This window comes from Lepisma saccharinum, chromosome 25, assembly GCF_977018435.1.
Source record: "Lepisma saccharinum chromosome 25, izLepSacc3.1, whole genome shotgun sequence".
NCBI classification, from domain to species: domain Eukaryota; kingdom Metazoa; phylum Arthropoda; class Insecta; order Zygentoma; family Lepismatidae; genus Lepisma; species Lepisma saccharinum.
In genome coordinates, this window is record NC_139253.1 from 7651286 (window position 1) to 7666932 (window position 15647).

The 15647-nt window shown below is 36.5% G+C and overlaps 1 protein-coding gene across 4 annotated transcripts in view; it reads right to left on the bottom strand.

Moving 5' to 3' along the window:
* LOC145979030 (endothelin-converting enzyme homolog) overlaps positions 1–15647 on the bottom strand; it is a 124757-nt gene that overhangs the window by 46732 nt on the left and 62378 nt on the right. For all 4 annotated transcript variants that reach the window (XM_083112104.1, XM_083112107.1, XM_083112106.1 and 1 more), the window contains exons 2-4: positions 3508–3602; positions 1413–1519; positions 213–296 (exon numbers count right to left, since the gene is read on the bottom strand). In XM_083112104.1, coding sequence (XP_082968230.1) covers positions 213–296; positions 1413–1519; positions 3508–3602 — 286 coding nt within the window. The remainder of the gene's footprint in view (positions 1–212; positions 297–1412; positions 1520–3507; positions 3603–15647) is intronic.

The following is a 15647-nucleotide window of genomic DNA, read 5'->3' on the forward strand; positions in this document are numbered from 1 at the left end:
AATAGCCATCAAGGTCAACCGCCAGTTGGAGTTGTGGTCAGTATAGTGTTCAAAATTTGTTGACTGGGGATTTCTTATCTTGATCAAGCTGTACTCGTACCTGCCGGCAAATCAAGACTGGCTGGCCGGGGTTAAAAATCAAGAACAGAATTACAATCTGAGAAGTATTGTCATAAATATATTTTATGAGAATCAGTTCACATTATACTTACACGATTTAATACATTCTTCTGTCATGCAGGTACCAGCTGTCAACATTTCTTCGGCAACCGACGCCCTTACCTCGGCACCTCGATCTGAAAACAATTTCTAGTTAGAAGATATTGCATATGCATTGTAATTACTTATATATATATTTTTTTTCAAGTCCCTATTTGCGGACCTGCGTGGCGGTGTGGTTAGCACAGCGCGATGCGACGCCAGAGGTCCCGGGTTCGAATCCAACTTGGGCATAGGTGTCCTTTGTGAGTGTCCCTTCATCCATTTCAGCATATTATCACTCAACCTCATCTTCGCGATTAGCCAAAAGTGGCAGAAAAGCGAAGTAAAATAAATCAAATCAATCAATTACTGGTAAGTTCCAATTTTTCCCATCATTTTTGTATGAAAGCGACGTTTTATATGTATAAGTGCTCGAGAGATGTCACTTCTGAGTAGTAATGCAAAAATTGCAACATTGAATTCAAAGATAGTGCAAACAATTTACTATCATACTCGATCTTTCACAGGAAATATAGAGGAAGAAAAGTCGGAAAATTAATGTACTTAAAACATAATAATTATTGTCATACTGCTTATTAACTTGGAACTATTGTAATTGATATGTTAAGCAATAATAATTAAATTGTATGTTAACTTCAAAGCTTCTAATTCGTAATTTATTTTTTTGCACAAGTATTACACATTACAGTATGAGTCAGAATAATAGTGAAACTGAAAATTGATGGTTTGCATTATTTAATTTGCCTGGGTAATATTCTAAAAGTTTCCAAAGATAAAATCTTCTTCAACCAAATAAATGTGATTCAAATATAACGACCATCAAACTACTCCTACCGCCTGCTACATATTGTGATTTTATCATTAATCCTAGAGATTCCAAACAAACGACAATCGAAAGAGAAATGTGCATAGAACCTAACAAATTATTTACTCTTTTCCTTACAATTTTTATGATAGAAGTACTAATCTCCCAGTGGAGAGAAACATTTCAAATATATTAGTACATTACTCTCAAATTATCTTGAATGTTTAAATAAATAATAAAGAAGTTTAAACAACATTATAAGTGAAATATCTTTGAACGAAATTTAATAGTAACCGAATAAACTTAATGTACAGGGTTTTGAACTTCAGAATTACAGTTATAACTTTAAACGAGCAAAGTGAAAAATATTCTAATTGTTACTTACTTAAACTGGTAAGAACTGCAATTGCTACGACTAAGCACACGAGGAATAGAGAGAGAAGGACTATTACGAAAACTAGGCGAATCTCTAGTTTCGACATCTTTTTATGTCTGAAATAGAAATAAAAAAGTAAATATGTAAACAATTCCTGGATAAAGATGAGATAAAAAAATCCTGATTATTATCACTCAACTATTTTACACTATTAGAAACGAACTGAGTTAGTGACAACATTGGCGGCGCTAGAAGGGGGCAATGCTGGCTGACACTCTTCTGGACGATCGATCAGTTATAGTCTACGCGTATACTTCGTTAACGTCGAAGAACTGAAGAAAGCCGCCGCCATGAACGTGGGTGGGGATAAAAAGCGGGCGAGTAGTTTTCGTCCAATCACACTCAACCTTCAGCCAATGGGCGCAGCTGTCATTCTGCTCGTCTACTCCACGTGGAGTCCTTGAGCCATTGGGCGCAGCTGTCATTCTGCTCGTCTACTCCACGTGGAGTCTCAGTTACATGACTGCGGATACGCTGTTGCCGTACTTTGCAACTTCAATGGGAAGACCGTGGGAAGGTGCTTGTGTGGCAACACTGTGCGTTGAATGTGATTGTTGCAGCTGGTGGGCGCGCTCCGTGGACTTCAAAGCCAGCCAGTCGTTAACGTAGCTAGCGCGTCGACTATAGTATACTGCCCCCAAGCAAGACTATATGAATTAATGTTGTTTTATCCCAAATATCATGGACAGAGACAGAATTTGGAATCTGAGGGTGCGTATTGAGATGCGAAGCGAAGATGAGGGGTGCAAATGTGTATATGATCGAAAATTCACTCCTGTTTATATATATAATTACCTTCATACAGAGCGATCCAGGTCATAATTATGCTTACAAAATTGTGTTTCTATCTTTTATAACTATGTTTATTAGCTTTTTAACCTGCACACAAGACAAACAATTTTGCATTAATTGAATAATTTGTTGTTTCTTTGAAATGATCTTGTCTGATCTCTATTGATACATTTTAGTGCATCGCCCTGAACAACGGCTGATAAAAGTAGCGTTTATGCATTTTGAGTGTGTGTATTTTGATGTCCCAAAAGTGCATCAGTTTATACATTTCAGAGTCTACATATTTCTGTCAATTGACACATTTTGACCTCTCTGTGTATGATTGAATGTTAGACCCACACACATCAATGAAAATTAGGTCTATACACATGGAAAGTTAGACCTACAAGCATGCGCATGATTGAAAATTATTCCTATACAAATACACACTAATTAAAATGTATAATCCATAAACCTTATACTATGTCTGATGTGCCCCTAACCAAGACCATCTTAGTGGTTCAAGCCGCAGCGCCCAGTCCTGACGTCATCATCTGAAGGCGATCGTCTTATCGCTGTAAAATCCTTGTCAGAAGATTGAGAAGGTGATGTCCTAATGCAGGACTGGTTTGCGTCACACTATACAAAGCCAGATACCCTCAAGATTCGAACACTGGGTAAGGCATGTGTTTATCTCCCTGTATTTAACTCATCAGTTCATCATTCGTGCGCATTGCCGCGATTAACCCAAAAAGTAGAAAATCGACTTTTATCTTCTCGTGTATTATTTAAGAAACTAAAAGTTACAATATATAATACAATATTTTTGCCTGTAGTATTATACGGATGTGAAACTTGATTCAGTACATTAAAAGAGGAACATAAATTAAGAGTATTTGAAAATAAAATCCTTAGGAAAATATTTGGACCTAAAAGGGATATGGAGACAAGTGAGTGGAGAAGGTTACATAATTTTGAACGGCATAATATGTATTCAGAGAAGAGTTTACAGGATTCTTGTTGGGAAACCTGATGGTAAGAAACCTGTAGGAAGGCCAAGACGAAGGTTGAGAGATAATTTTGAGATGGACGTAAAGGAAATCGGTAAGGATGGAAAGGATTGGATTGATCTTGCTCAGGAAAGGGACAGATGGAAGGCCTGTGTTGCTGCAGCCATAAAAATTCGGGTTTAGGAAGGCTAGAGAGTTAACTAGTTAGTAGGAAATTGACAGAAAGTAACCGAAGGAGTAAGATCACGTTAAACACAACTTACTTCGCAGGAATGTCATCCTCGCTCTTCGTGTTGGACTGCTGTGTCAGCTGCAGCCTGCTGTTGGACACGGGCATGGAGAGGGTCGTATCCTCCACCTATGGGAGAAGAGAATACAAAAGTCAATTTACAAAGGCTAAGTCTTTCCCTACTGCACGAACATGGATGCAAAAGAAATTAGTGCTCAAAGTTTTCACCTAGAGATATGGTTGTTGGAAGGTTAAGTACTTGCAGTCTGCTTTCTAAATTATCTTAGATAATATTTTAGAAGGTAGACTGCAAGTACGTAACCTTCTAACATCAATATGTTTGAAAGTTAATCAACACCATCTTAGAGAAAATAGTGCATTGTTGTTACCTGAACTTATGTTAAAAATCAATACTCTTTTACTAATTCTTTCCTTTGATTTGGAATTCTCATTTATATAGCAATGCTGACCTGCGTGGGCATGGGTTATTCTTTGTGAGTGTCCCTTCATCAAATTCATCATATCATCACTCATCTTCATCGTCGCGATTAGTCAAAATTGACTAAAAGCGACGCTAAAAAGCAAAAGTCAATAAATCAATCGAATATAGAGAAAGTATAACGGTCTGATAGTAGAACAGTCTTTAAAACATTGCATAAGAGAATTTAAGTTATTGTATGGGTCGTGTTTATCTTTTCGTTAGGATTCAATGTTTACCTTTCGAAAACGTTTTTTATTCTTTGCTGCTTTCAATATTTCGTTGTCTCTGCCTAATATTATTTTTAATTGAATGTCTTATCGCAGCATTTAGTATATATATATGTCAATTTGTATAATGATATACTATGTGTCCGCTATTCATAACTGCTGTAATACGGCTTTGTATGCTGTTGTCAGCAGTATAAACTCCCATACCAAATATATAAATGTACTCTCAGCTGGCAAATCAGCAAATTTCTTAGGGAAATCGGTAGATATCTACATACAATAGAATACAAGTTGTACCGTAAAATATGTTTAAAAAAATCGGCAGTTTTTAAAAGATTCAGTTACATGTAGTGAATCAGAAACCAAGTGAAAGTCTCTGGTTATAAGGTCTACTTATTAATGTGAACCTTTAACAGAGAAATAGAAACATAACATGTTACAGTAAACGCCAAATTTTTATTTGAAAAACAAATCATTTGTAGTGTTTCTAAGATATCTAAAATCCAATTTTTCTAGATCAACATTTTTATTGCTTTGATAAGGATTCTCATATAATAAATATAGCTTGAGAACCGTACTAGTTCACAATTGCCACCTATCAATTAACTTTGAAATGACCATAAACAACATATATACATACATACATACGTATATATGGCCTCCCCGATGGCGCAGTGGTAGCGTCGTCGCTTTGTAATCAAGGGGTCCAGGGTTCGATACCCGGTGGAGGCGCATAGTGGTTTGGATTACACTTTAAACTGTAGGTCCAGTCTCGATTAGCCTTGCTGTGCATAAAGTTGACTTAAAACACCAACTCAATCAATCAATCAATCAATATATATATATATATATATATATATATATATATATATATATATATATATAGCTATATATAACCTGTTTATAAATAATTAAGTAGAAATCCACTTGTTATGTCTAACACGTAACACAACAATACACGTATTGGGTCCCTCTATGCACCTGCCAAGTTTTTCATGGAAATCGGAGGGGGACACTTAGATAACCTCTCTTGTAAGTCACAAATAAAGTAAAGACATTTTCGTTTAGATAATTTTTTTTAAAGATTCTGGCTAGTTTCGCTTTCGTTCTCTAGATGTTTAAAAGTTTATGTCGGTAACATCGGTACATAATGCATCTTTGGTATCTTTGTTTTGGCCCTAGGTGCGTTCTCAATCTGTGTACGTACATCGTTCTTTCTCAAGCGGTAACAACCTCTAGGATATTTATGTCAAGGAGAAGACACCTAGTCTTCCAACATAAAATATACATGTGAAACCTCTGTGAGCAGTCTGCCTGTTTAGTGTCTCTTCAAATTAAGTGTAACAATATCTCTGAAATATTTATTTTGTAATGATAACATCTTCCCATGTTTACATGTACTGGTGACATTCAAAGTACGCCGAGCATTGTTGACAAGCCATTCTCAACATTCCGAGAAATTTTCTCTGCAAGAGCAAAATCAATTAATTAATTTTCAAGATGCTGATGCAGTAAAATGAAAAGAACGAAAAGTAGTTCTTCAGAAACATCCTTTCTCAGTGCTCAGATAAAATTTCATTTTTTTCTGGCCGCTGGTTCTCGACTTAATCTTGACCAAAGTTAAGCTTACAAAGCTTGACAAGGATTTTCGCCAGGGCATAATTTTACATTAACAATAAAAATATATGATTTATTGTACTACGAAAACATTTTCATAGTGTTTATTTCGAAATAATTGCAGTGTAAAATATTAAGTGCTTTACAGGTACCGTTTCTTTAGCTTCCGTCCACCAAATGACGTCATAAGCGTTAGCCAATATCTTCTACGGAAAGTGTCATGAGCTCGCCCTGCATGACCTTACATAAACATGTATGTTTTCACGTGGAGATGAATTGTCCCAGTTTTGCATTTTAATTTAACATATAAATTACACTTGGTACGGAATATTATTGGTGTGTGTGCGAGAAAGCGTGAGCGATATTGCACCACAAACGCTATTAAACGTACTTGCATAACACAGCAGGTATTTCTTTTTATAGACATAGAAAAGTTGCCTGCAGACTGTCGATTTTTTTTATCTTGATGCTCATTTGTTTGTAAACCTCATCTAGCGTGTGATCTGTGAACACTGAGCACCTTGGAAAGCATATGTCGTAACGAAATTATTTCGCTTTCTATTAACATTTTCACAGCGCCTGTGGGAGAGAAAATGGTTGATTTCCCGTCACTAGAAGCGCATAACAATATATCATCTGCATATGCAACAAGCTGTCATTGTCACTTTCCGCGTAGTTGCCAGAATGAAAAAAAAAGGTATCCTGTGAAGAAAAAGCACTGCAAAAGGAATCATTATCTTTGAACAACGGCTAAGGTGTTCATATTTGTACAGTACAGTAACGGACACTTCTGGGTGGTAATAATCCTATTGAATTTCAATGGGTGCATTGCAACCCAGAAGTGCCCTTGACTGTACAAATAACTTAACTTTTACTAAAATATCTCTGTGCATCTCTGTTACGTACATTGTTTCATCTTGATTCTTGATATATGGGGCTTCACTAAAGTAGAAAACCAAATAGAACGACGTAAAACTTGAACTCGATCGTCTTTTGTTGAAATAAATTGAGTACGAAGAATCGCCTACTTCATGGTTGAAGGCGAGAAAGGAAATATACTGTGGTCGGGGATCTCTGGAGCAAGAGAACGAAAACAAGACCTCTACGGAAGTTGTGACTCGAGAGGGGTCGACCAATGAGAGGGGGAGTGAGTGCATGGAGGGGAAAACACGGTTGCTGCAGCGCGCACTGCTTTGCTCCGGCCATTCACATTCTCCCTTTCTCTACCGTTGCTCCACAGATTCCCGAGACAGAGGGTAAGTTGCTGAACGTGTCTCACTATTTCGCCACCGAAGGTTGCATGTTCTGTCCTTGCATCAACAGTTTGGCATGTGCATCGACTCGACTTTCCTCTCAAATATTTCAATGCGCAGCCGCGGTAACTGTTCCAAATATTCAATGATTTTCGCAAAAGCATTAAGAAATCTGGAGCGTCCCTTCATCAATTTCATATCATCAGCAATCCTTATCTTCCCGATTAGCCAAAAGTGGCGAAGTAAAATAAACCAAATCAACCAATCGAGGAAGCGAAGAATAATTCGAAATTAAACAGTGAAATTTGGGGCCACAGCTGTGCATTTGTGGTGCCCGGGGCAATATGTTATAACTACGGTTAGGATTTTTATGACTTAGTATATTTTTTTGGTGAGGGCGATGTGTTCCCCGAACATATAGAAATTCATATTATGAAGAAACTAATAAAATTAAGGTGCTTTTTAAGGGTATATTTGGCCATTTCTGCGTGATAGAGCATATTTTGATGGATTTTCGGTCATATTCAGCATATTTTCGCTTTTTCAAGAAATATACAGTCATTTTCCAAGTGGATTCGTTCTTACTCCCATGTTTACTCGAGAGGTTTTTTTCTTTGGACTGTAGCAAAATCTTTTTCATTTTGTTTTTTGGAAAATTTTTATTTGCATTTCAACTCAGGGCCCATAAAGTGAGCTAAAAATAGTACATGTAAAAATATCTCAGGATTTAGATATTGATGTTTGAAACAGTCCAGTTATAAGAGCATATTTTTAAAATTATAGTGCATATTTTGTAAAATTTTAGGTCATAAGAGCATATTTTGTTGATTTTTAGGTTATAAAAATCCTAGCCCTAGTTATAATAACATATTTTATATTTGATATCGGATCGAATAGTGAGGTGAGATCTTTACGTATCTGATGAAAATCAGCCGAAATAGACGAAATTGATAAGGCATATTTTGACATATTTTTCCAATTTCGCGTTTTACAACATATTTCTTCAATTTTCTCGTAATGAGAGATATTTCTGTATAATTTCGTAATTGTCTTGCATATAATCGGTTATTTTATAATTTATTCTTCATACAGTTAGCGCAACGGATAGTTTATATCAGTGGTTCTCACACTGTGGTACGCGTACCCAAAGGGGTACATGAACGACTTGAAGCAAGACCATGTTATAGGCTTGAAGGGGCTTGTCAGCTCGGAAGAGAAATGTCCAGAATCCAAAACAACATTTTTTTGCTAGACGTGTGCAGAAGCAGACTTCCTTGTTTCAGACTACATAGCTTTAACACTCAACAGTAAAATAAGGCTGATTTTATCACTGACACCCTTATCTTTGTTTCATATGTTTTTAAATAAAATATTCGTTCGAAATCTATAATTTGGAGCCGAATCTCCTCTTGAAAGTTTCAAGTGAACAACCAGACATCATGAAACTGTGTCGGACTATGCAGGCGCATCCTTCTCGATAGAAACTTTGAGGATTTACAATAAAATCTTCAAAATTATGCTTGACAGTTGGTTCACGAACTTATTTTTTATCTTTACTAATTTTCTGTAACCCTGTGGAAAAATATGTGAAAATTAAAGTTTTTCATATACGTACTTCTTAGCAGGCATGCGTTTAACATTTCTATTTTTGTAGCTAATCATAAGGATTGTAAACGTTTTAACACCCAATAAAATAATAAATGTAGGATTCTAATGTGTATTTGTTTACCATCTTTCCACGTACAGCCCAAATGCCATTTTGCTCTATTTCAGATACACGCCTCCAACATATCAAAAACGCCCCACAAATCAGGTAGTCAAAAAAAATCCCCAAAGCCCACTATTCGGAGGAAACCTATGGTGGGAGTACATTAGATGTTTAGTTACGGCTAAAGGGTACGATGAGAAAAACGTTTGAGAACCGCTGTTTATATTATCGATGGCAGGATAAGGAAATTAAGGACGAAGAAATTAATAGCAGATGTTGTCTTTTCTTACCAACTAGTACAGAACAATAATAACCACCACCGTTTTTTCATAGCTGACAATTGATAGCCGTGTGGGCATCATTGAGAAAAAACGTTCTCCGTCATTGTTGTGCTGACACGAGAACTACCAGACAGGAAGTAAACAAGTTTCTGTATAGGTAGGGTTTCCAGACGTCACGTATATGCGGGATTGTCCTCTTTTTTAAAGAAATGTCCCGGTGTCCCGGAAAATTAATAACGATTTATAACTAACCAATTACCACTCAATCCTCATATTAACATTGGCGTAGAATTGCTCATTGTCGATATGTCGAATAAGAATCGATTCACGACTGGCAAAGGCAGTTCTGGTCCTAATACAGCTTTTCTTGGCCAATGGAATCAGAGTGGAGTGGATACTATTCAGGGCTTAGGTGATGTAAAAAGTTTTCTTTCATTTCGTCATGCCAAAAAGAAAGTGTTCTTGTAGCAGTGATTATTCTAAGCAAAGGTCCTCTTAAAGGACGCCAAGTGTTCACTCAAATATTAATATATTTTGTCAAAATGTTAAAAATTCGGCATTAACAATGCTTTAAACTGCAACTGATTTTGTAATGTTTAAAAATGTTATAAAAATAAATTTAACTATATCCATGTCTGTGTGTGTCTAGTTTTTTTTTATTTTAGAAATCTGGCAACCCTGTGTATACGCAAACTCAAGATCACTTGTCGTTTGAGCAAGGCACGTATCACTACTATCACAGTTAGTGCGAGTGAATAAAATGCCACGAACAGGAACCTTTGACAGAAACGTATTTAGTGTAACTTGTTCTAACAAAAAAATTGTAGGCTGTTTTGTTTTTCAAATTCTATATACTTAAAATCCCCCTAAAATGTTGTTTGTGTATTGATTGTTGCCAGAAGATGATATGTGTGTGCATGGTGGAACTGAAATAATATTGAGTTTAAAATGTTCTGACAAAAATTTTGTGGGCTGCTTTTCAGATTCTATATACAAGTTAAGATCTTCTTTAAAATGTTGCGTTTGTGTACTGATTGCCAGAGCTGCAGCGACCTTCCAATTATGCTTTAATTTCCGCAAAGGCGTGAAAATGACACAATAGTAAATGAAACTTTTGAATAATTGCAGTGAACCTTACCATATTTTCAGTATTCTCCCACTACATTCTTCGGTTAAAGGTATTCTGACGGTATAGGTGTATGTCTCCACATTGGTAGGAAGTTCTTCATTTTTGTATTTTTTCTTTATTTTACTTTCACGTAGGTTAGGTTACGAGTGTTCATTGAACACTGCAAATCAGAGTGAACACTCCTAACCTAACCTAACCTAACCTTACCTACGTGAAAGTAAAATAAAGAAAACATACAAAGGATCAGTCCTTCCGATTTTCGTATGTCAAGAATGTGGATACATACTGTCGCGATAAAATGTGGAGACATACTACACCTACACCTATACCTATTCTGACTTCATTTAATACCCCAAACCCATCCTAGTAGATCCTCTCTGGCATTTGAAAGTACTGTTGTGCATACTTTTGGCTTTACTGGGAATATTTCTGCATTTATCTGACATATTTGAAAATTTTATGTCATATTTTTATGACATAATTACATACATATTTTACAGTTTTATAGGACATAAAGTTCCGGCCACTAGAATTAAAGAATGTTGTAGAGTTGCGCATTCCTTTTGATAGTAAATAGTGATATACGTATATTCTATGACAACGTAGAGCGATTTACAAAAATTCCACTAGATGACTCTGTCAACAAAATTATTTTATTTTCTGTCTCAACCAGATAAACTGCATTAATAGTGTAAAATGGACTTGAATTTAGTAATGTAACAGTTGGAACTGTAACAGAAAGTTCACATGACGTAAAATGTTTTGTGAAATAAGATTTCATGCAAACTGTGTAACAGAACTTTCAAAGGAAAAGTTGTGAATGCGAAATACATATGGTTGTCTGGTAATGATATTGTAAGATCCCTAAATCATCATTTTCTCCCGTTTTATCCGTCCTACCATTCACAGAAGAATTTGTACCCTATGGCATGGGTACGTGTGTGAACTAAGCTTGTTAATTGCCCATCATCCACCTGACAATGTTCAGTCCTGTGACGTCGCAATTACGTCAATCAGAGCAGAACCGTGGCAATAAAAGAATCAGTAGTCGCTGAACCGTGAATCTCCAATTACCTTATGTACAAGTCAATGCACTGGGAACAATTTCCTATGCTTGTAGATTCATTTAGCGATCGTCTACCATGAGTTGCACCGCTTTGTACGTACATTGATGGTTAGGTTACTGTATCAAATCCGAAGCGAAAGTACGTTTCCATACGTTGTTTAACGTTTTGTTGCGCAAATTTCACGAAACAGTTAATTTATTACCAGTTCGTTTTCCATGGAAGCATAACTAACTAAACTAACTCCCTAGCCTTCTTAAACCCGAAGGTTCATGGCTGCAGCAACACAGGCCTTCATCTGTCCCTATCCTGAGCAAGATCTATATACTCTTTTCCATCCCTACCGATTTCCTTTAGGTCCATCTCAACGTTATCCCTCCATCTTTGTCTTGGCCTTCCTACAGGTCTCTTACCATCAGGTTTCCCAACAAGAATCCTGTAAACTCCTCTTTCCTCTCCCATTCGTGCCACATGGCCTGCCCACCTAAGTCTTCTCGATTTAAATATTCTAATAATATCTGGACATGAATACAAATTATGTAGTTCTAAATTATGTAACATTCTCCACACACCTGTCTCCTCATCCCTTTTAGGTCCAAATATTTTCCTAAGGATCTTATTTTCAAATACTCTCAATTTATGTTCCTCTTTCAATGTAAGGGACCAAGTTTCGCATCCATATAATATTACAGGCAAAATTACTGTTTTGTATATTTTAACTTTTAGTTTCTTAGATATTAAACGAGAAGACAAAAGTTTATGAAGAGAAAAGTAACATGCATTTCCTGAATTAAGCCTGCTTTTTATTTCCTCTTTAATATCATTTTCATTTGTTAGTATTTTTGCATGGAAGCATGCGTATTATAATGTATTATTGCTAAGTTCGATTCTATGATTATAGTAATGTATTTATCATACTTCTAATGCATACTCTACGGCGTTCATAGGACCTGTAAAATAATTCATTAGAATCTTTGCTGCTATATAAAGAAAAATTTCCCTTGGTGAAGGGACGTCCAAGTCCAATTTTCGGTGAAAACTGAAATTTTTATGAAATATATCGAATCTACCCATCTACACATTATAATCTACACATTAGAATATACTTCGAAAGCATTTTGAGATATAGTATCCAATTTTGGAGGAACTCGCCACAATCGCAGAGGATTTTTAAAATTCAAAAAAGGACATTTCGTATTCTGGCAAATGCACACAAAACTGATACATGTAAACCTCTTTTCAAAAAGTCACTTCTAAGTTCATATACTTGGAACACTTACTTTTATACACGAATAATAAAAAGAAAAAGTAACTTTCACATTCTCAAAGTTCGGCTAACTACATACCAAAAAGGACCATTTTACACAGGCATTCAGTTAATCAGTTATACAATACGTTACCAAATTCTTATAAAAATTTTCAGAGAACCACGGTCTTTAAAAGTAAGGTGAAAAAATTGCTATTGGACCTACATTGTATTCAGTTAAACAATTTCGGGAATTAAATAATTTTATAAAATAAATTTAGATTGTCTACACTACATAATATTGTACTTTTGCAACATTAGTCCACTATTTAATAAGATCTTTAAGATATAATTTGTTTTATATGATTTTACACTCCATTATATAATTTGTTATGCTAATACAAAAAACGTAGTGCCCAATTGATGTGTATCGGCGATTAGGGAGGCGAGGGGGGCAATTGCACCCCACTTTTTGACACTTTTGCTACGCATTATGCTAAACATTATGCACCAAGGGAAAGTAAACTATCCTTGCCCCCCAGTTTTTGCACCTTGCCCCCCCTAGTTTTGGAACCCAATCGCCGCCACTGTGTATACATAAATATGTATACAGGGTGGCTCAATAAGTCAATTAACACCCCCAGTACAAGGCCACTGCAGCGCGCAACATGGAAATGGTGATGCCCAATCGAGTTCAGGCCAAGGGGGAACCACATTGACGCCACCCACACGGTCGGCGGCCATCTTGATGTCCGCCATCTTGAATTCAACTTCAGAATTGTAAATGGGAAGGGGGTCGTGCGACATATCAAAATGGGCTAGAATTTCACGAGAAATGCAATGGTGAAGGTTTTTTCGACGTATCTTTAACCAGTAAAAAGTTATGACTGAATTCTTGTACCAATTTGCTCCTTTTCGAGGTGTTAGAAAAATGCCTTAAAATTTGTTTAGCGCATCGGTAATGCATCGAGATCAAAGTGACGTCTATGGAGAGTTGTTCGCATGCCATTGCACATTATTTTAATCGGATACATCCATGAAGAGCTGTGCATTATGAATGGTTGTCGCGAACAATTTACAGTGTGACGCTTCCATTGAATTAAAAGTCCTTCACAGTGACAAGGCTAATGTTTATGTTCATAAGGAAGTTTATAAACAGAATATTCGATGATTTTTATCTGATAACCCATTTTCGACAGATCAAAGCTGAATGGTTAGTGTTGGTAAGTTAATGGTGTGGCGTGCTGTGTGGAACACGATTCGTTAGTTAATTTTCCATCAACGGAACCATAAATGCTTAGGGCTACTTGGATTTGTTAAATAAACAGTTTTTTTCATCCTTGCTTATGGAAGAAGGTACTTTTTACAGAGTTCTTTCAATAGGGAAGAACACCAGAACACTTATGGGAACGTTATGAACCAGTTTTTGTCCAAAGTTAGTTATCAGATGACAAGGGTCACATATTCTGTTTATAAACTTCCTTATGAACATAAACATTAGCCTTGCCACTGTGAAGGACTTTTAATTCAATGGAAGCGTCACACTGTAAATTGTTCGCGACAACCATTCATAATGCGCATGGATGTATCCGATTAAAATCGTGTGCAATGGCATGCAAACTTCTCTCCCTAGACGTCACTTTGATCTCGATGCATTACCGATGCGCTAAACAAATTTTAAGGCATTTTTCTAACACCTCGAAAAGGAGCTAATTGGTTCAAGAATTCAGTCATAACTTTTTACTGGTTAAAGATACGTCGAAAAAACCTTCACCATTGCATTTCTCGTGAAATTCTAGCCCATTTTGATATGTCGCACGACCCCCTTCCCATTTACAATTCTGAAGTTGAATTCAAGATGGCGGACATCAAGATGGCCGCCGACCGTGTGGGTGGCGTCAATGTGGTTCCCCCTTGGCCAGATAACGATTGGTCATCGCCAATTTCAAATTCCATGCCGCAGTGGCCTTGTACTGAGGGTGTTAAGTGACTTATTGAGCCACCCTGTATATTGTGTGCGATGTCAACTATTGTATATTGTATTTTGTAATGAACAGGCACCAATGCCCCTCAGGGGTACTTGAGTGTGAAAAGTTCTCAATAAACTATCCGCATTCCAATCCTCAGTAATGAAAGATTGGCTCATTGTTGTCAGTGGCGACCTCTGCACTTGCAGAAGCAATTCATCTAGCAGTGGCGTATCCTAAAATTTGACCTTGTTTACCACATCAATTCTTATTTATCATACACCCCCTATCTAGATGAACTAAATGTAACAGAAATAAAATATCAATGCAGGCGTACAAGTAGAACAAAAACAGAAGTTCGACAACTTAAATATATTTTCAGCAATTTGGATATTTTTCATAAAAAAATCCCTTTCACCGAAAATTGGACCTGGATTTCCCTTCACAAAGGGAAATTTCCCTTCATATAGCAACACTGCCTCTTCACCGACTCACTTTTTCTTCAGCTCCCTCGCCCTCCCGGCGTACAATCGGGGAGGAACCCTGGTCATCAGAAGGGTGCGATGGAGACCGATCAGTGGCGTACATAAGCCAGTCTTGAACTTCTTTGTTTAATGTACATAAATTCGAGCTTAAAAGCTTGTTTTAATATTCTGCATAATATATAATGAGCGAATTCCCATATATTAAAGTTAAATGTATTTTTTGAAAAAAATGAAAAATTGGTTTACCGATGGAGAATGGAGAATGCACCACTCTCATGTAGAGTGAAGGATTATTTCAAAATATATATATGTAGACATATACGAATATTCTAAGTTGACGATCACTTTCGTATTAATGATTCATTATTAATAAATAATTTATAACAGCTGTTTTAAGTCAGCTAATAAGTACAATCGCAATTAAATGTTTGTATTCGCGCGATGCGAGCCAGAAAAAAAATATACTCAATATATTTATTTGCGAATCGACAACAATACTCGTGACAGGCGGCCTCCCCGATGAGAAGTGGTAACGCCACAGTCTTGTAATCAAGGGGTCGCGTGTTCGATACCAATCGAAGGCGCAAGGTGGCTCGGATCTTACATTAAACTGTAGGTCCAGTCCATATTAGCCTACTTATGCATAAAACAAAAACTCAAACGTTTATTCCTTATCAACTTTTTGTCTTCCTGTTTCCCCGTTTCGGCTAGCCTCA